The 20064-nt window shown below is 36.7% G+C and overlaps 1 protein-coding gene across 1 annotated transcript in view; it reads left to right on the top strand.

Annotated features, from left to right (window-relative positions):
- EXOC2 (exocyst complex component 2) overlaps positions 1-20064 on the top strand; it is a 283158-nt gene that overhangs the window by 71875 nt on the left and 191219 nt on the right. The window contains exons 5-6 of the mRNA XM_045089602.1: positions 6275-6388; positions 8412-8536. Coding sequence (XP_044945537.1) covers positions 6275-6388; positions 8412-8536 — 239 coding nt within the window. The remainder of the gene's footprint in view (positions 1-6274; positions 6389-8411; positions 8537-20064) is intronic.

The raw sequence follows: 20064 nt of genomic DNA, 5'->3' as shown, positions 1-20064 counted from the left end.
CCAGAGGGAGAGAATCTCCAAGCATACTCCTGCTGACCAGGGAGACCTATCCTATTACCCATCAGATAAAGACCTGAGCCAAAACCAAGAGCTGGGCACTCAACTGACTGAGCCACTCAGGAACCCCCAATTTTGTCATCTTTAATATAATTTCTGTCTTATTCTTATAACTCTGATTCTTAGTTTAGGTCTTAAGATGCTTCTTCCAATTTAAATTTATATAGTAAGATTGGTAAGAGTTTTAATGTCTAAGTAGGAAATCACTGTAAAGTAAAACTCAGTCTTAGAGGTGAATATGAAGAGATATGAGGAGATAGTATATTGACCAGGAGATTCAGTACTTTTCAAACTCCACTTGACCCATTTAGGTGCCTGAAGGAGCTATATGTATAAGAGATAATTTGTACATGGGAAATAAGATACTGGTGGGCCGATGGATGCTTCACATCTCAGCCTTTTAGAGCTCTCTGGTAGAAGGAAATGACATATCCCTAATGTCTGAAGTGACTCCTCACCACTCACACTAATGCCAAAGCTCAATTTCAAGATCTGCCCTCTTTTCCTCTCACTCTTGCCCTGACAGTGAATAATGCACCCGTGATTGAAGAGATAAAGTGCAAAGCCTGGCCATGCCCCATGTGCTTCTTTTTATCACCAGGAGACTCCACTACTAGTAATGTGGCTAGGCCCCATTCCTGCTTCCTCTTGAGGAGGAAGGAGATGGGGAGAGATTCCTGGGGTGGGAGAGTATCTTAACAGCTCATCTCCTAGAGCCTTACCAGAATCAGGTCTTTGTCTTGTGATAAGACAGTTCTGTATATACTTGTAAAAATGCAGTTTGGTAGAATGTTAATGAGATGTTTATAAAGTATACAAGTCAGATGAATTTTAAATTGGGGAAGGTCTAGATAGCTATATATTTGCATTGTTTAGGATCACCAGTTTAAGCATTTTTACTGTTTAGCGTATGACCTTTTTCATATGTGCAATGTATGTCTAGGGTTTTTTGTTTTGTTTTGTTTTTCTTTGTCCTGGGGTGTGTGTGTGTGTGTGTGTGTGTGTGTGTGTGTGTTTACGTATTTTCAGCTTTCTTGAGGCATAATTGACAATATTTTGTAAATAACATCTTGGTGATTTGATACATGAATACATGGTGAAAGGATTCTTACCATCTAGTTAACTAACACATGTAACACCTCCAATACCTTATGTATTTCTTTTATTCTTTTCTTTTTTCCTTTTCCTTTCTTTCCTTTTCCTCTTCCCTCCCCCCTTCCCTTATCCTTTCTTTACCTTTTTTCTTCCCTTTCCCTTACCCCTTCTTCCTTCCTTCCTCCCTCCCTCCCTCCCTTCCTTTTTTTGTGAGGACATTCAAGTTCTACTCTTTTAGCAAACTTCAATGGATTAATACTGTGTTACCAACTATAGTCATTATGTTTTACATTTGTTCCTTCAAGACTTTATTCATCTTATGGCTGAAAGTTTGTACTGTTTTACCAATCTCTTCTTATTTCCTCCACCCTCTAGCCCCTTTAATCACTTTGCTGCTCTCTGTTTCTATGAGTTTGACATTTTTGATTATGTTTCACATATTTTTACAAATCCAATAAAGGGTTTATATTCCTTATTGATAAAGAGCTAATGTAAACTTGCAAATTTGAAAAGGGGTTAATATCCAAAGTACACAAAGAATGCAACTCAACAGCAAAAAAGAAAAACAAAACCAGTTGATTAAAAATGTGCAGAGGAGCTGAATAGACATTTTCCAAAAAGATATATAAATGGCCAACAGACATATGAAAAGGTAAAATGACTAATCATCAGGAAAGTGCAAATCAGAACCACATTGAGATATATCATCTCACAACTGTGTTAGACAACTATAAAAAAGTCAATAGATGATAGATGTTGGCGAGGATTTGGAGAAAAGGGAATCCTGGTGTCCTGTTAAGAGGAATGTAAACTGGTACAGCCATTATGGAGAACAGTATGGAGATTCCTCAGAAAGTTAAAAAAAAAAGACCTACCATATGATCCAGCAATTCTACTTCTGGGTGTATATCTAAAGGAAATGAAAACAGAATATTGAGATATTTGCACTTCCATGGTCATTGCAGCTTTACTCACAACCGCTAAGGTGTGGAAACAGCTCTAACTGTTCATTAGTGGATAAATGAAGAAGATGCATATATGTATAATGGAATATTATTCAGCCATGAGAAAGAAGGATACTCTGTCAATTTATAACAACATGGATGCACCTTGATTTCATTATATCACACAGAAAAAGACAAATACAGTTTTTTATTTGTTTGGTTTTTTTTTTTTTTTGGTATGTTGAACATGATTTAGCTATTAAACCCATGGGTTATCTGTTGTCTCAGCCATTTCACAAACACATACAACTGCTGGATTTGGTTTTGTGTCTGCATTTTGTACTTGTTTCTTTTACTTGCTATTAGTGTATCATAGATCCTTTTTTGATACTGTTAATCCCTCTTCACACTTCTATACGGGTAGGGAACCACCCAGTTGTAATAAAACTACAGGGATTGAGTGAAGGATAAAGAAGTTCAGTTTGAGGGGCGCCTGGGTGACTCAGTGGGTTAAAGCCTCTGCCTTCGGCTCAGGTCATGATTCCAAGGTCCTGGGATCAAGCCCCCATAGGGTGCTCTGCTCAGCGGGGAGCCTGCTTCCCCCACCTCTCTCTCTGCCTACCTTTCTGCCTACTTGTGATCTCTGTCAAATAAATAAATAAAATCTTAACCAAAAAAAAAAAAAAAAAAAAGAAATTCAGTTTGGCTTTTCAGAGTCCCTTTTCTCTGCTTTTTTGTCAGCCGTGTCTCTAATCTGTGAGTTTGGGACTGATTCTTGTTAGAAGAGGATTTCACATAAGTCATCAAGACTGTTAATAGTAGGGATTTAGTTGATATCAGATGATTCTGTAGTGCTTTTTGATTTTGTTAAGATAATTTAACTTTCTGAACAAGGCAAGTGTTAAGACCACACAGAATTCCAGTTTAAGTATCGTATAGAAGTAAGGTTGACAAAAATGTGGTAGGTATTTTTCCAAGTACTTTGCCCTCATACCATTGACATACCCCCTCTAATTCATCTTGCTGTTCTTTCCAATTTAGACACATGATCCTTGACTTAGCACTCTAGACAGACATTGCCCACCAATTAAAGTAGAACTATGGAGTATGGCCTATGCAGATCAGAAGGAAGTGTTTCTAGTTACCTAGCTAGGGCTCAACCACTCAGTCATTATAGTCCTCAAAAGTTCTAACTTGAAGACATGCTATACAAATAAGTAAAATGAGAAAAACTTCCAAAGGTGGTAGGATTTTTTTAAAGAAGATTTTATTTATTTGACAGAGATCACAAGTATGCAGAGAGGCAGGCAGAGAGAGAGGGGGAAGCAGGCTCCCTGTTGAGCAGAGAGCCTGATGTGGGGCTCCATCCCAGGACCCTGGGGTCATGACCTGAGTCGAAGGCAGAGGCTTTAACCCACTGAGCCAGCAGGCACCCCAGTTAGAGGATTTTTATTACTAACTAAGTAAAGTATCAAACCAACAAGAAGAATCCCAAACAAAATAAACTTATAAAAATACAGAGTTCTCCAGCTCCCTCTCAGAGATCCTGTCTGGTAAAAATGACCATTAAGGTTATTGAACATACACACATCAAGGATATGCAGACTGTAGTCTTTTAACTTTTGAAGCCAGTGAGGAAAGATGTGAGATTGACTTAGTCTCTGAGTTATTAACACTGAGGTGATGCCAGCTGGATGTCCATGACTCTCTTAAAATCTCATTTTACCTTGTCTGTTACTGTAGTGCTAAGCAGTGCTTTCCTATCCCCTTTATTAAAAAAAAGAAAGAAAGAAAAAGAAAAGATCATAGTGAGAAAGGTAAGTGATAGGAAATAGAGTGGGTATCTCTCTCCCTTGACTGAGGTACTGACAAAACAGATGTTGGGTTCTTCATTAAAGCGCAGGGTTTACAGAGGAAAGCATAGTTGGTTTTGTTGTTTGCATCCCTTGCCCTTTTAGGGAGTGTGAATCAATGAAGGGAGCCAGGAATAAAGGGAGAGGGTTTTGTGAGAATCTTTGGTGAAAGCTTTGCTAGGCTGTGACGGGGAGGTGTGGTGAATGTGTATTCTTCTTCAATTATAACTGGTGAGTTTGGCCTCCTTGGAGCCACCAGGTAGAAGTGTTCCTTGAATTTGTGAAACAGAAACCCTGGCACCTGAGAGCACTGTGGTGTACCTTGACATTAAAGGCATCAGTCCTTCGAAAGATGTTTCCTGGGACCAGATAAGCACCTCACTGGAGAGAGCAGGCTCCAGGGTATTGTAAGTTGTATGCAAGGTGACTGGTCACCTACAGTCATAGAGCTCCATTAGAGATCAGAGAGTATTTTTAAAAAGATGGGATCTTGGACCACATTGCTTAGTTTCTTTCTTTCTTTCTTTTTTTTTTAATCATTATATCTCTTTCTATTTCTTCATTTTTTTAAAAAGTTAAATTCAAGTTAGCATGTAGTATAGTATTGGTTTCAGGAGTAAAATTTAGTGATTCATCACTTAAATGTAACATCCACTGTTGACCACAAGTGCCCTCCACTTTAGTGCCCACCACCCCCACCCACCACCCCTCCAGCAATCCTGAGTTTGTTGTCTATAGTTAAGAGTCTTTTATGGTTTGCTTTCCTCTCTGTTTTTACATTGTTTTATTTTTCCTTCCCTTCCTCTCTGTTCATCTGGTTTTTTTTTCCCCTTAAATTTCACATATAAGTGAAATCATACGGTATTTGTCTTTCTCTGACTTATTTCACTTAGCATAACATTCTCTAGCTCCATCCATGTCATTGCAAATGGTAAGATTCCATTCTTTTTGATGGCTCAGTAATAATCCATTGTGTATATATACCACATCTTCTTTATCTGTTCCTCAGTCGTTGGATATTTGGGCTCTCTCAATAGTGTGGCTATTCTTGATAATGGTGCTATACACGTTGGGATGCATGTTCCCCTTCTTAATCAGCATTTTTGTATCCTTTGGGTGGATGCCTAGTAGTATAGTTTCTGCGTCGCAGTTCTGTTTTTAACTTGCTACGGAACCTCCATACTGTTTTCCAGAGTGGCTGCTCCAGTTTGCATTCCCACCAGCCTCACTGCTTAATTTCTGAATTGAGGCTGTGCTTGTAGTAATGTGACATCAACTCTCTCAGAAGAGAGTGAGTAGAAGTCATTACACCTGCCCACATTTTCTTCCAGGGTGGTGATAATCCCCACTTCCCCCAGTCTTACTCCAAATACACTGGACTATACAACAATGCTGTGATATATGGGACTGGGGGAACACCTTTCAGTCAGAGGCAAGAACAAGATCAGAACAACAAAATAAAAATTAACATGATGTGTGCAGGAAAGTATAATCCTAAATTGAAGTATAATCCTAAATCCTAAATTGAAAAAGCTTTAGTTTTAAGGATTAGAGTAGCAAGAATGAGTCCAAAGAGATAAGCAGGTTTGAATCACAGAGAGACTTGACTATAGAACTTGGGCTTCATCCTCTGCAGATGGACAGATAGGGATATAGTGAGGGCTGCTAGCTCATAAGCCTGTAAACAGGGTTTGCCCGTGTTACTTTTGCTCTTAGACACAGCTTTCTAACTTCCAGCATGGAGTCTGAACTGTGGTAGTATTTATTATTTGAACAAATAAACAAAATGATCCACAAGTTGGTCATAAAAATGTAGGCAAGAAAGTAAGCTGCTGGTAAGGTATTGCCTGTTACAAACTTTACTTAAAATAATATTCTAGATATAGACATCTAAAATTAGTATTTTATAATTAGCTCTAATTTTTATTAGTAGGCATTAGCATTTTTAAAACAATTTTCATACAAGTCTTGAACAAAAACCATTTTAACAAACTAATGCTCTTAAATTTCACTGTATCCAAATTTTGATTTTTATCCATTGAATAGAGAATGATTGCATATTTAGATAGATATCATGAACTTTAAACTCTATATTGATATAATTTCTGTATTTTAATTTCATCTTTATACAAAGATTATATGATAAATCAGCTGCAGTTTAGGAAATATACTTTGTATACACATATAAATATAGAGTCCATAACGTATGATATATAATTGTGATGGTTTAAAGTCATGCTTATTTTCCTAGGTACTCTGGGATGTCTGTTGCATTATTGTAGTAATAGCATTTCAAGTATATTTTAAACCTTTTTTCTCCCTTAGAAGTAAATTTCCCCAGAAGGACTTAGAAATTCTGTTTCCTGGAATGAGTGCTGATTTTACAAGTGAGAATTTTTCAGCTGCCTGGTATCTTATAGAGAACCACTCAACCACCAGGTCAGTGGATGTTCGACTACTGATTATGCATGGTTTCACATGGATGTACCTAATAGGATTATATAATAATGTGGATTTTAGGTCTGCCTCTGCCACTAAGGACTCTGCCATAGTCCTTTGACTTTAGGTGAGATCATGAATATCACAGAATGTTTTCCCCCTTATTTATGAAATGGTATTATTAATTAGCAGATTCTTAATTCCTGCTATCTTATTGTTTCTGTATGATTCATATTTGTGCAACACATTAAAATTTTGTGGAGTCTCAACTGGGTACCTAAACTGATGTATCTAAATGTGAACTTTTTCTTTTCAAATCATACAGCTTTCAAGTCTTGGTATAAATTAGCAGCTTGCCTCCTTCCCTAGAACAAAGGAAGATGAGTTGATTTGTCATTTTGCAAAAACTTGCCTTAAAATTAAACAAAAAATGGTCAAGGTCATATATCCAAATTGAAGTGCTCCCTTTTGTCTGCCAATTACATTTTACCACACTCTGTACAAGAAAATGTTTGTAACTTTTTTGCAAGATTGATTTTAAAAACTGTATTTAGTAACAGTGTTTGAATAAATGAATGGTTTATTCCTTAAAATTTACATTCTTGAAAAGACAGCTTGTTAAGATATACATTAGGAGAAATTTTTCCTTTACCACTTACAGTGAAAACCATTAGAAAACATGAAGAGTTGGTATATATATAAAGAGAGACAGAGACAGAGAAGTTGGTATATATGTATGTATGTATGTGTGTATATATGGAGAGAGAGAGAGAGAATCCTGATAAATTTTAAAATTTATTTATTTTGAGAGAGAGAGAGAGAGCATGCACTCAGGGGTAGGGCAGAGGGAGAAGATGAAAGAGAGAATCTTGAGCAGACTCTCCACTGAGCGTGGAGCCTGAGTCAGGGTTCTATCTCATAGCCCTGAGATCTTGACCTGAGCCAAAATCAAGAATTGGACACTTAAGTGACTGTGCCACCCAGGTTTCCCAATCCTGATAAATTTTTAAAATAAATGTCAGATCTTTCATTGCAGAAGATGGTTCTAATTTTACATTATGGATGTGCTTTTTGTATTACTATAAGTCAGAATTGATCTCTGCTTTCTGTGTAGGGCTGTCATGGCACTGAAGAATATATTCAAAGTTTTATAGCCAGATTTTCTTAGCCTACCTGAAAATAAAACTTATAAAATATAGAGACCTACCTATTTTTCTCTGCTTGAGATGTAGAGATGAAATATTTTGGTCTTTTAAGTTATTTAAATTGTGAGTTGACTCCCCAAGTGTTTGGTTTTTTTTTCTTTTTTTAAAATTTTTATTTATTTATTTGAGAGAGAGTGAGAGAGAGAGAGCAGGAGCAAGGGGAGGGGTAGAGGAAGAAGGAGAAACAGACTCTACTGTTTAGGGAGCTCCACCTGGGCCTTGATCCCAGGACTCCAAGATCATGACCCTAGCCAAAGGCAGTTGCTTAACAACTGAGCCACCCAAGTGCCCCTTGACCCCCAGTTTTTCTGTAATTTCTTTGTTAATGACAGAGGACTGGTTATTGATGTGGTGAATAATGGTATGCTTAATTTATATACAGAATACAGAATACAGAAATGAACTTACAGAGGAGTTCTGTCTTAGATAACTTGATAACCACTGCATTGATCTAGGTCTGCCCACAGGGAATTGATATTCATGACTCCTTACCTGGCATATCAACACATGATATATATTGCTTATAGAAATACCCACATGTATATTAACTTCTTAGGGGTCTGACATATTTGGAATGAAGATATGAAGGCTACAGTACTATATATAGTTCTATAGTTGCTTTAATTTTGTCATTCATAATAAATGAAAGTTTAGGTGTAGATAAGAATTTGAAAGCTTTTTGTTTTCATCAGATTACATGTTATATCAATTCGTGTCTTTCTTAATTTAGGCTTCCATATTTTATATTTAATGCATTATCTTAATTCTTTTTTGCTTTTTAGGAGTCTCAAACTTTTGGTTTCTTAATTTCATTTCAGTTTTGAACAGCTCAAAATGGCAGTTACCAACCTGAAGAGACAGGCTAACAAGAAAAGTGAAGGCAGCCTGGCATATGTGAAAGGAGGTCTTAGTACTTTCTTTGAAGCCCAGGATGCCCTCTCAGGTAAGGTGACCCTCACAGCCATCTGCCGGGCCTTCCCAATGGAAACCTGACACTCTGCTTGTGGAGCATTTACAGGGTGTGACATTCAGTCTGTATTTATAAAAGTAAAGATCTGAAATGTGCCATAAATATTTGTTGCAGACCAGGCTGAAACCTCTTAGAAGGCTGGATACTTTAAATACTTGTCTATGAGGCTTTTGTCAATCCACTGCATATATGTGAAATAGGAGACTACTTTGCCTTTCATGATGCCCAGTCTCCAGGGCCGATTAGAAACTAAATCCCAATAGGTAATATTCTAGAATTTTAAAAATCCTTTTATAGCCGTTAGTATCTTACACATGTGGCTAATTCTGTATATGTGACCCGTTGTCTTTTTGGTTTGGAAGGGACTGATGATACTGCATCATTCTTTTTAAGTATCACCCCATCACCCCCTATACAATAGTTAAATATCTACCATCTGTGCTGTCATCTTTATATGGGAAAGAAATTAAATAGAAATAGCATAGCTTTAGACATTTCAGGAAAAGGTGTTGGGTATATTTTTTTCCCCTAAAATTACCTTAACTAATAAAAATCAAATTAATGCTTAGTAAAAAGTAAACTATATTAATAAAAGCCCAACTCTTTTTAAAAGCTCTTAAAAAAAAAAACCCTCTTTTAAGAAAAAAAAAACAACCAGGTATCTTTAAATAGTAAGTTAAGTACCTATATGTAAGTACCTATAAGTTTAAGTATATACTGAGGCCACACTGTCTTCACTTCAGTAAGAATTTTTTTTTATTATTAATTTGTTTCCTTAATGTATAGACATTTTTAAATTGTTTTTATTTCATTTATTTTTTTTTTAATTTAAACATTGTTTTTTCAACATTCCAAGATTCATTGTTTATATATCACATCCAGTGCTCCATGCAATACCTGCCCTCCTTAATACCCTTCACCAGGCTCACCCAACCCCCGACTCCCCTCCCCTCCAAAACCCTCAGTTTGTTTCTCAGAGTCCACAGTCTCTCCAGGTTCATCTCCCCCTCCACAGTCTCTCCTGGTTTGTCTCCCCCTCCGATTTCCCCCAACTCCCTTCTCCTCTTCTTCTCCCAATGTCCTCCATGTTATTCCTTATGCTCCACAAGTAAGTGAAACTATATGATAATTGACTCTCTCTGCTTGACTTATTTCATTCAGCATAATCTCCTTCAGTCCCGTATATGTTGATGCAAAAGTTGGGTATTCATCCTTTCTGATGGAGGCATAATATTCCATTGTATATATGGACCATGTCTTCTTTATCCATTCGTCTGTTGAAGGGCATCTTGGCTCTTTCCACAGTTTGGTGACCGTGGCCATTGGTGCTATGAACATTGGGGTACAGATGGCCCTTCTTTTCACTGCATATGTATCTTTGGTGTAAATACCCAATAGTGCAATTGCAAGGTCATAGAAAAGCTCTGTTTTTAATTTCTTAAGGAATCTCCACACTGTTTTCCAAAGTGGCTACACCATCTTGCATTCCCAACAACAGTGTAAGAGGATTCCCCTTTCTCCATATCCTCTTCAACACTTGTTGTTTACTGTCTTGTTAATTTTTGGCTATTCTAACTGGTGTAAGGTGGTAATCAGTGTGGTTTGGATTGAATCTCCCTGATGGTTAATGATGATGAAAATTTTTTTCAAGTGTTTGTTAGCCGTTTGTATGTCGTCTTTGGAGAAGTGTCTGTTCATGTGTTCTGCCCATTTATTTTACATGATTATCTGTTTTTAGAGTGTAGAGTTTGAGGAGTTCTTTATAGATCTTGAATATCAGCCCTTTATCTGTAGTGTCATTTGTGAATATCTTCTCAATATTTGTGAAACCTACATTCTCAATATTTGTGAATATTCCATGGGTTGCCTCTTTGTTTTGTTGGCTGTTTCCTTTTTGTGCATAAGCTTTTGATCTTGATGAAGTCCCAAAAGGTCATTTTTGCTTTTGTTTCCCTTGCCTTTGGAGACCTGTCTTAAAAGAAGTTGCTGTGGCTGATGTCAAAGAGGTTACTGCCTATGTTATCTTCTAGAATTTGATGGAATCCTGTCTTACAGTGAGGTCTTTCATCCCTTTTGAGTTTATCTTTGTGTATGGTGTAAGAGAATGGTTGAGTTTCATTCTTCTGTACATATCTGTCCAATTTTCCCAGCACCATTTACTGAAGAGATTGTCTTTTTTCCATTGTGTATTTTTTTCCTGTTCTGTTTGAAGATTATTTGGCCATAGAGTTGAGGGTCCATATCTGGGCCTCTACTCTGTTCCATTGCTCTGTTTTTGTCCCAGTACCATGCTGTCTTGGTGATCACAGCTTTGTAGTAAAGCTTGAAGTCAGGCAACATAATGCCCCCAGTTTTGTTTTTCTTTTTCAACATTTCCTTAGCAATTTGGGGTCTCTTCTGGTTCCATACAAATTTTAGGATTGTTTGTTCCAGCTACTTGAAAAATGCTGGTGGAAGCTGTCTAAAAAAAAAAAAAAGGAAAGAAAGAAAGAAAATTGCTGGTGGAATTTTGATCAGGATGGCATTGAAAGAATAGATTGTGCTGAGCAGTATAGACATTTTAACAATGTTTATTCTTCTGATCCATGAAAATGGAATGCTTTTCTATCTTTTTGTGTCTTCTTAAATTTCTTTTATGAGTGTTCTATAGTTCCTCAAGTATAGATCTTTTACCTCTTTGGTTAGGTTTATTCCAAGGTCTCTTATGGTTCTTAGTGCTGTAGTAAATGGAATCGATTCTCTAATTTCCCTTTCTGTATTTTCATTGTTCGTATATAAGAAGGCAACTGATTTCTGTACATTAATTTTGTGTCCTGCTATATTACTTAATTTCTGTATGAGTTCTAGTAGTTTGGGGTGGAGTCTTTTGGGTTTTCCATATAAAGTGTTATGTCATCTGTGAAGAGAGAGAGTTTGACTTCTTCTTTACCAATTTGAATTCTTTTTATTTCTTTTTGTTGTCTGATTGCTGTTGCTAGTACTTCTAGTGCTATGGTGAACAACAGTGGCAAGAGTAGACATCCTTATTGTGTTCCTGATCTCAAAGGGAAGGGTATCAGCTTTTCCCAACTGAGAATGATATTTACTGTGGGTTTTTCATAGACAGATTTTATGAAATTGAGGAATGTTCCCTCTGTCAGTGTACTTTAAAGTGTTTTGATTAGAAACGGATGCTGTATTTTGTCAAATGCTTTTTCTGCGTCAGTTGAGAGTACCATGTGGTTCTCTTTTCTCTCATTGATTTGTTCTATCACATTGATTGATTTGTGAATGTTGAACCATTTTGGCAACCCAAGGATAAATCCCACCTAGTCATGATGAATAATCTTTTTAATGTACTGTTGGATTCTATTAACTAGGATCATGTTGAGAATCTTGGCATAGATATTCATCAGGGATATTGATCTGCAATTCTCCTTTTTGACCAGGTCTTTGCCTAGTTTGTGGATCAGGGTAATGCTGGCTTCATAGAAAGAGTCTAGAAGCTTTCCTTCTGTTTCTATTTTTTGAAACAGCTTCAAGACAATGGTATTATTTCTTCTTTGAATGTTGGTAGAATTCTCTAGGGAATCCATCGGGTCCTTGGCTCTTGTTTTTTGGGAGGTTTTTTTTTTTTTTTTTTTTTAAAGATTTTATTTTTTATTTATTTATTTGACAGACAGAGATCACAAGTAGGCAGAGAAGCAGGCGGAGAGAGAGGGGGAAGCAGGCTCCCTGCTGAGCAGAGAGCCTGATGCGGGGCTCCATCCCAGGACCCCAGGATCATGACCTGAGCCGAAGGCAGAGGCTTAACCCACTGAGCCACCCAGGCGCCCCTTTTGGGAGGTTTTTGATCACTGTTTCAATCTCATTACTAGGTACTGGTCTAATCAGGTTGTCAGTTTCTTTCAGTTTCAGCTTTGGAAGTTTATAGGTTTCCAGGAATGTGTCTATTCCTTCCAGGTTGCTTAACTTATTGGCATATAACTGTTGGTAAAAATTTCTGATGATTGTTTCTATTTCTTTGGTGTTAGTTGTGATCTTTCCCTTTTCTCTCATAATTTTAGTAATTTAGGTCGTCTCTCTCTTCTTTTGGATTACTTTGGCCAGTGGTTCATTGATCTTATTGATTCTTTTAAGAACCAGCTTCTAGTTTTATTGATGTGTTCTGCTGTATCTCTAGTTTCGAATTTATTGATATCTCCTCTAATCTTGTTTATTTCCCTTCTTGTGCGTGGAGTTGACTTAATTTGTTATTGATTTTCCAGTTCTTTAAGGTGTAAAGAGAGCTGGTATAGTCTGGATTTTTCAATTTTTTTGAGTGAGGCTTGGATGACTATGTATTTCCCCATTAGGACTGCTTTTGTTGTATCCCATAGGTTTTGAACCTATGTGTCTTCATTCTCATTGGGTTCCATGAATTATTTAAGTTCTTCTTTGATTTCCTGCTTGATACAAACATTCTTGAGCAGGTTTGTCCTTAGCTTGCAAGTGTTTGAATTCCTTCCAAACTTTTTCTTGTGGTTGAGTTCCAGTTTCAAAGTATTATGGTCTGAGAATATGCCGGGAATAATCTCAATCTTTTGGTATCGGTTGAGCCCTAATTTGTGACCCAGTATGTGGTCTATTCTGGAGAAAGTTCCATGGGCACTTGAGAATAATGAGTATTCTGTTGTTTTAGGGTGGAATGTTCTGTCTGTATCTATGAGGTCCATCTGGTCCAATGTGTCATTCAATGCTCTTGTTTCTTTATTGATTTTCTGCTTAGATGATCTATTACTGTGAGAGATGTGTAAAGATCCCCTACTATTAATATATTATACCAATATGACTAACAGTTGGCTTATGTAGTTGGCTGCTCCCATATTGGGTGCAATAATTACAATTGTTAGGTCTTCTTGGTGAATAGAACCTTTAAGAATGAGGTAGTGTCCCTCTATCTCTGACTATAGTCTTTAGTTTAAAATCTAATTTATCTGATAAAAGAATCGCTTCCCCACTTTCTTTTGAGGCCTGTTGGCATGAAAGATGCTTCTTCATCCCTTCACTTTCAGTCTGGATGTATCTTTAGGTTCCAAATGTATCCCTTGTAGGTAGCATATGGACCGCCCTTGTTGTTTTATCCAGTCTGCAACCCTGTGCCATTTTATGAGAGCGTTTAGGCCATTAACCTTGAGAGTGATTATTGAATGATATGTTTTAATTGACATCATGTTGCCTGTGAAGTCCTTGTCTATAGATTGTCTCTGTAAATTTCTGTTCTATGTCACTCACGGGTTCTTTTTTCTTTTATAGAACCCCCTTAATATTTCTTGTAGTGCCGGCTTGGTGGTCTTGCTGGTCTTGGAAGCTCTTTATCTCACCATCTATTCAGCCTTGTTTGATAAAGTATTCTTGGCTACATGTTTTTTTTTTTTTTTCATTTCTTTTTTTTTTTTCATTCATTTCCTGAATATGTCTTGCCAGCCCTTTCTGGCTCACCAGGTTTCTGTGGACAGGTCTGACATTATTTTGATGGACTTACCTCTGTATGTAAGGAATCTCTTCTCCTTAGCTGCCCTTTGAACATTTTGTCTAAATTTATGGTTCGTGAATTTTGCAATCAAGTGTCTAGAGGTGTTTCTAGATTCGTTGATCTTGGGGGGTTAACTTTCTTCCTCTAGGACCCAAACACTTGTTCCATTCCTCAGATTGGGAAAATTTTCATCCAGGATTTGTTCAGCTTTATCTTCTAGTCTTTTCTCTTATTCCACCCCTTCAGAGATCCCGATAATTCTGACATTGGAACATTTCATTGCGTCACTTATTTCCCTAATTCTGTTTTCATGGCTTCTATGCTGCTTGTTCCAGGCCTTCTCCTCCTCCTTCTTCCTTATCAGTTGGTCCTCTAGATCACTAATTCTATCTTCTGCCTTGGTTACCCTAGCTGTTAGAGTATTTAGATTAGAGTGGATCTCACTGATAGCATTTTTTTTTTAAAGATTTTATTTATTTATTTGACAGAGAGAAATCACAAGTAGATGGAGAGGCAGGCAGAGAGAGAGAGAGAGGGAAGCAGGCTCCCTGCTGAGCAGAGAGCCCGATGCGGGACTCAATCTCAGGACCCTGAGATCATGACCTGAGCCGAAGGCAGCGGCTTAACCCACTGAGCCACCCAGGCGCCCCTCACTGATAGCATTTTTAACTTCTGCCAGATTGGCTCTCACTTCCACCCTTAGAGATTCTATATTGTCACTAATGGTTTTCTCCAACGCAGCCTTTGCCTGGATAATTGTTACCCTGAATTCCCTTTCTGACATACTGTTTATGTCCGTATCCAATAGTTCTGATGGAGAGGGCCCATTCTCTGAATTTTTCCTCTGTTGGGTGTTCCTCCTCCTAGTCATTTTGGTGAGAGGTGGTTGAGGGGATGTATAGCTGAATATAGCTACCACGATCCACGCAAGGTTCACCCTTTCCTCTGATGTCTTCTGCCCTCGTAGAGATCCAGAAGTGTATAGTGTTACATCTCAGGCTGATTTTCTGGGTGTTCAGAGTGTTCTGGTAGATATTTAGCTCACTTTAGGTGACTGGTTGAAACAGGGTCTCCTACTTCTCCTTCATCTTGATGATGAATGATTTGTGCTCTGTATTTTTTGAAGGGTTGCTTTTCTTTCTTTGTGCTTATTGGTGTTCTACATAATCAATGTCATTGTGTTTAAGAATAGAAACCTGAGCATATATAAACAGAGTTTAGCATTATCAAATAAATTATTAATTTGCTAGTAACTATGCAAATGATAACTGGACATATGTGATTAGCATTTCTCAGAAATTATTGTGATTAAAATTATTTCACTTAACAGAAATGCATGTTTAGCTTTTTCTGTTTTCTAACATGTGTTTTTGTATAAACATATATTTATTTATGGTGTTAGTTTTATAAATGGCTTCAATCTTGGCAGATTTCAAGTTGGGTTTTTTTTTTTTTTTAATTTTTAATTTTTTTTTTAATTTCTTTTCAGTGTACCAGAATTCATTGTTTATGCACCACATCCAGTGCTCCATGCAATACATGCCCTCCATAATACCCACCACCAGGCTCACCCAACTTCCCACCCCCTGCCCTTTCAAAACCCTCAGATTGTTTTTCAGAGTCTATAGTCTCTCATGGTTCACCTCTGCCTCCAATTTCCCTCAACTGCCTTCTCCTCTCCATCTCCCCTTGTCCTCCTTGTTATTTCTTATGCTCCACAAATAAGTGAAACCTATGATAATTGACTCTCTCTGCTTGACTTATTTCACTCAGCATAATCTATTACAGTCCCATCTATGTTGATACAAAAGTTGGGTATTCATCCTTTCTGATGGAGGCATAATATATTCCATAGTGTATATGGATAACATCTTCCTTATCCATTCATCTGTGAAGGGTATTTTGGTTCTTTCCACAGTTTGGCGACCATGGCCATTGGTGCTATGAACATAGGAGTACAGATGGCCCTTCTTTTCACGACATCTGTATCTTTGGGGTAAATACCCAGTAGTGCAATTGCAGGGTCATAGGGAAGCTCTATTTTTAATTTCTTGAGGAATCTCCACACTGTTCTCCAAAGTGGCTGCACCAAGTCGCATTCCCACCAACAGTGTAAGAGGGTTCCCCTTTCTCCACATCCTCTCCAACATGCATTGTTTCCTGTCTGGCTAATTTTGGCCATTCTAACTGATGTAAGGTGGTATCTCAATGTGGTGTTAATTTGAAGCTCCCTGATGGCTAGTATGATAAACATTTTTTCATGTGTCTGATTACCATTTGTATGTCTTCATTGGAGAAGTGTCTGTTCATGTCTTTTGCCCACAGAAGACATGCGTTACTTGTATCATTTATCTATCACATTTGCCCTACAAGTATATTGGTAACTTACCGTTTAACAAAGATTATTCTGACCAACTGCTTAATCACATGAGCAGGTGACTCTATGGCATATAGAAAGTGATTTTAATAAATTCAAAAAGTTTAGACACACATATTTCATATTTCTATTTTTGATGTAGTGAAATGTGTATTACAAAAAACAGTAAATAGATAAATGATAAAGACTACTTGTAATCCCATTGTAGAGATAATGACAGTAACATTTTGATGTATTTCCTTTTGGTCTTTTTGTTGTTAGCTTATATGAGTACATATTACATAATTGGAGTTATAGTGTATATAGAGTTGTGTATGCTAGATACCTCCTTTATTCTTTAGAATATTCCTCTGGGTAATTATTTTAATACACTGTAGCATTTGATTTATTAGTAGTTCTTCAGAAACTCTTCTGCTTATTGTCTTAAGTGGAATTAATCTATATTTTTTTTTAAAATGCTTTTTTGGTCAAGTTTTGGTGTTTATGTTCTACAAAAGCACATGAATCTATATGTATATATATGTAGGTACTGTGTGATGGGTTAAGTAGGTTAGGAATTACAGGTTAGAAATCTGAAAAAGCTAATATTTTGAAACTGTCAGCTAGAATTATGTTATTAATATCTTTTCATACTTATTTCTTTGATGATTTTTAACATTGGTTGGTTTTTGTTTTACTGATCTCAAGCAGTGAGTCTAAAACAGCATATTTCCCTTAAGTATGTACTAAAGTATGATTTCTTCCAGATAAGGGCATTTACCTATATAACCACAATGCCATTATCACAACAAAAAAAGTTTCAGTAATTTTTCAATATCATCTAATTCCCATTTCATATTCAAATTTCCCCCAGCTACTCTCCAACTTTCTTAATTGTTGGTTTGTCTAAATCAAGATTCAGATAAGATCCAGCCTTTCATTTATTTTTTTTAAAGTATCTTAAGACTCTTTTAAAAACTGGAACAATCCCCTTACCTTTGCTGCCTTGACTTTTTTTTTTTCCCCCATGCAGTTGATTTGTTGAAGAAATGGTCTTTGTCCTATAGGATATCCCATACTCTCTATTTGACTGATTACTTCCTCATGGTGTCATTTAATTTATTTTACTCTCCATTGTACTACTTGGACTTAACTATTTGGACATTAGATTAGATTTGGTTTTTGATCATGTGTAGTAGTGAGTACTTGTTGTTTCATTATATCAGAAGGCCTTTAGTGTCGGTGTGTTCCTTCTTTAGAGATACTATGATGGATCAAGTGGGTTCCAGTGGAATGGGTACTTGGTAGTTGCATGTGTATGTGTATGTATATTTTTTGAAAATATATTTTTTAATTTTTGAAATTTCTACTCTTTATGATCTGTTTATTTTGATTTGGTTTTCCCCTGAAATTTTCTATTTCATCAAGATTTTCATTTTTAGCATTATATTATTATTGTTAAATCATTTATAATGCATATTATATGCCCTTTTTATTATCAGTTCAATTTGTGTTCTACTTCCTTTATTTATATTGATTCTTTAGTGATGCCCTTTCTTGTGTTTTTAATATTTAAAAATTTAATTTCCCTCTTAGGTCTAGTAATTTGTACTGGATTTCATTTTTAAAGTTAGTGTCCAGTGTAACATGAAAAGAAATATATGTCAATCCATCTGTAACTGTGCCAAGATAAAAATGGGAAGGGAGGGCATGTTCTCATCAGGGCACACTGTTTGAAAGATTATCAATGCCTTATTACATTATTTAAATCTAGATTATTTATAGGAAACATGTCAGAGAAACCATCCACTTTGATTCTGCCAGTTTTTATTATATGTAAAACATGTTTCCTTTGTAACTTTTGGTGGCTTGGATTCTCTTGATATTGTTATGGTATTACAGTGTAATAATGATAGTTGTGAAATTAGGGGTAATTCCCAAGACCATGTACAAGTTTGATAATTTGTTAGAAGAAATCACAGAACTCACTAAAGGCTGTTTTTCTCACAGTGATGGTTTACTCTAGTGAAAAGATATAGACTAGAATCAGGCAAGAGAAAAGATGCATAGGGCATAGTGCAGAAAAGTTCTGTGCATGGAATGAAAGCTTCCTTCTCGAGTCATGGATGGAATTGATTTTCCTGGTATGATGTGAGACAGTGTACATGGAGTATTGCCATCCAGGGAATCCAAGCCTTGGTTTCCATAGTTTGTTTTTTTAAAGATTTTATTTATTTATTTGACAGACAGAGATCACAAGTAGGCAGAGAGAGAGGGGGAAGCAGGCTCCCCGCTGAGCAGAGAGCCCAGTGCGGGGCTCGATCCCAGGACCCTGAGATCATGACCTGAGCTGAAGGCAGAGGCTTAACCCACTGAGCCACCCAGGCGCCCCCAGTATCCATAGTTTTTAATGGATCTCTGTCACATAGACATAATTGACTGTTCCAGTGGCTGACCTCCATCTCTAGTCCCTCTGGAGGCTGAGCTGATGCTGAGTGACCCCGAGTCTTCACTATAAATCACATTGTTAGACTATCTGGCATGGCCCAAGGCCCCCATGTAAACAAAGACACTTTTATGAAGTAAGAATTCAAAGAGCTTAGTAGTAACCTCTCAAGGACCTAAGGGCAAAGGGCAGACAGACTCTTTTGGGGCAAGATTAAATTCTTTACTACACAGTATCATTAATATTTCATACCCTTCCTTTTGCATGCATTTGCCTAATATATTCTACATCATATTCTTTTTAACCTTTAGCAATTGGATTTTGGGGGCGCCTGGGTGGCTCAGTGGGTTAAGCCGCTGCCTTCGGCTCAGGTCATGATCTCAGGATCCTGGGATCGAGCCCCGCATCGGGCTCTCTGCTCAGCAGGGAGCCTGCTTCCCCCTCTCTCTCTCTGCCTGCCTCTCCAGCTACTTGTGATTTCTCTCTGTCAAATAAATACATAAAATCTTAAAAGAAAAGAAAAAAAAAAGAAATTGGATTTTGGCATCTCTCTGGTAAGCAACGTGGCAGGATTTTTGTATTTTTATGCCATTTTGAGAGTCTTTGCCTTTTAGTAGAAGAATTTAAGTTATGTATATTTATCAAACTGACATTTTTATCCTTTTGTTTTATTGTTGTATCATATATTTTCAATTTCATTTTACTCTTTGTGCCATATAGACCATGTTGGTTATAAATCTTCCAGATTTGGAAGAAATGTTTTTATTTTTAAATTCTGTCATAGCTTGTCTTTGACTCCTGTTGTGTATGACAGTAGTTCAGGGCATCTTTATTTCTTAGGCTCTTTCCTTTTTTCTGATCTTAATTTAACCTGAAGTTAGCTACTATTTTATTTTACCTTTTCTTTTTCATGTTATTATTATGTTTTTAAGATTTATTTTTGTCTTTTGCATTTAATTTTATAACGTATTTACCATAGTTAATTAAAATTTACCATATATTCATATACGCTTAATAGGCTTTAATTTTTATTACCAGTCATTTTATATTTCATCTTTTCTATATTTGAATTTTTGTTTTGAGGAGTGGGGTATATGTTTTGTGCTAGAGCTTTTGAATTCTTGCATGTCTGGAAATGTCTCTTGCTTTCATACATGAACAACCTCTTGGCTATTAAGAGAATTGTTTTCTGAATTGATCCAGTG

The sequence above is a fragment of the Mustela putorius genome, unplaced genomic scaffold, assembly GCF_011764305.1.
Source record: "Mustela putorius furo isolate JIRA1106 unplaced genomic scaffold, ASM1176430v1.1 tig00000117_pilon_pilon_pilon, whole genome shotgun sequence".
In the NCBI taxonomy this organism is placed as follows: Eukaryota; Metazoa; Chordata; class Mammalia; order Carnivora; family Mustelidae; genus Mustela; species Mustela putorius.
The sequence above is the reverse complement of the archived record's forward strand: the minus strand, read 5'-3'. Positions and strand labels throughout refer to the sequence as shown.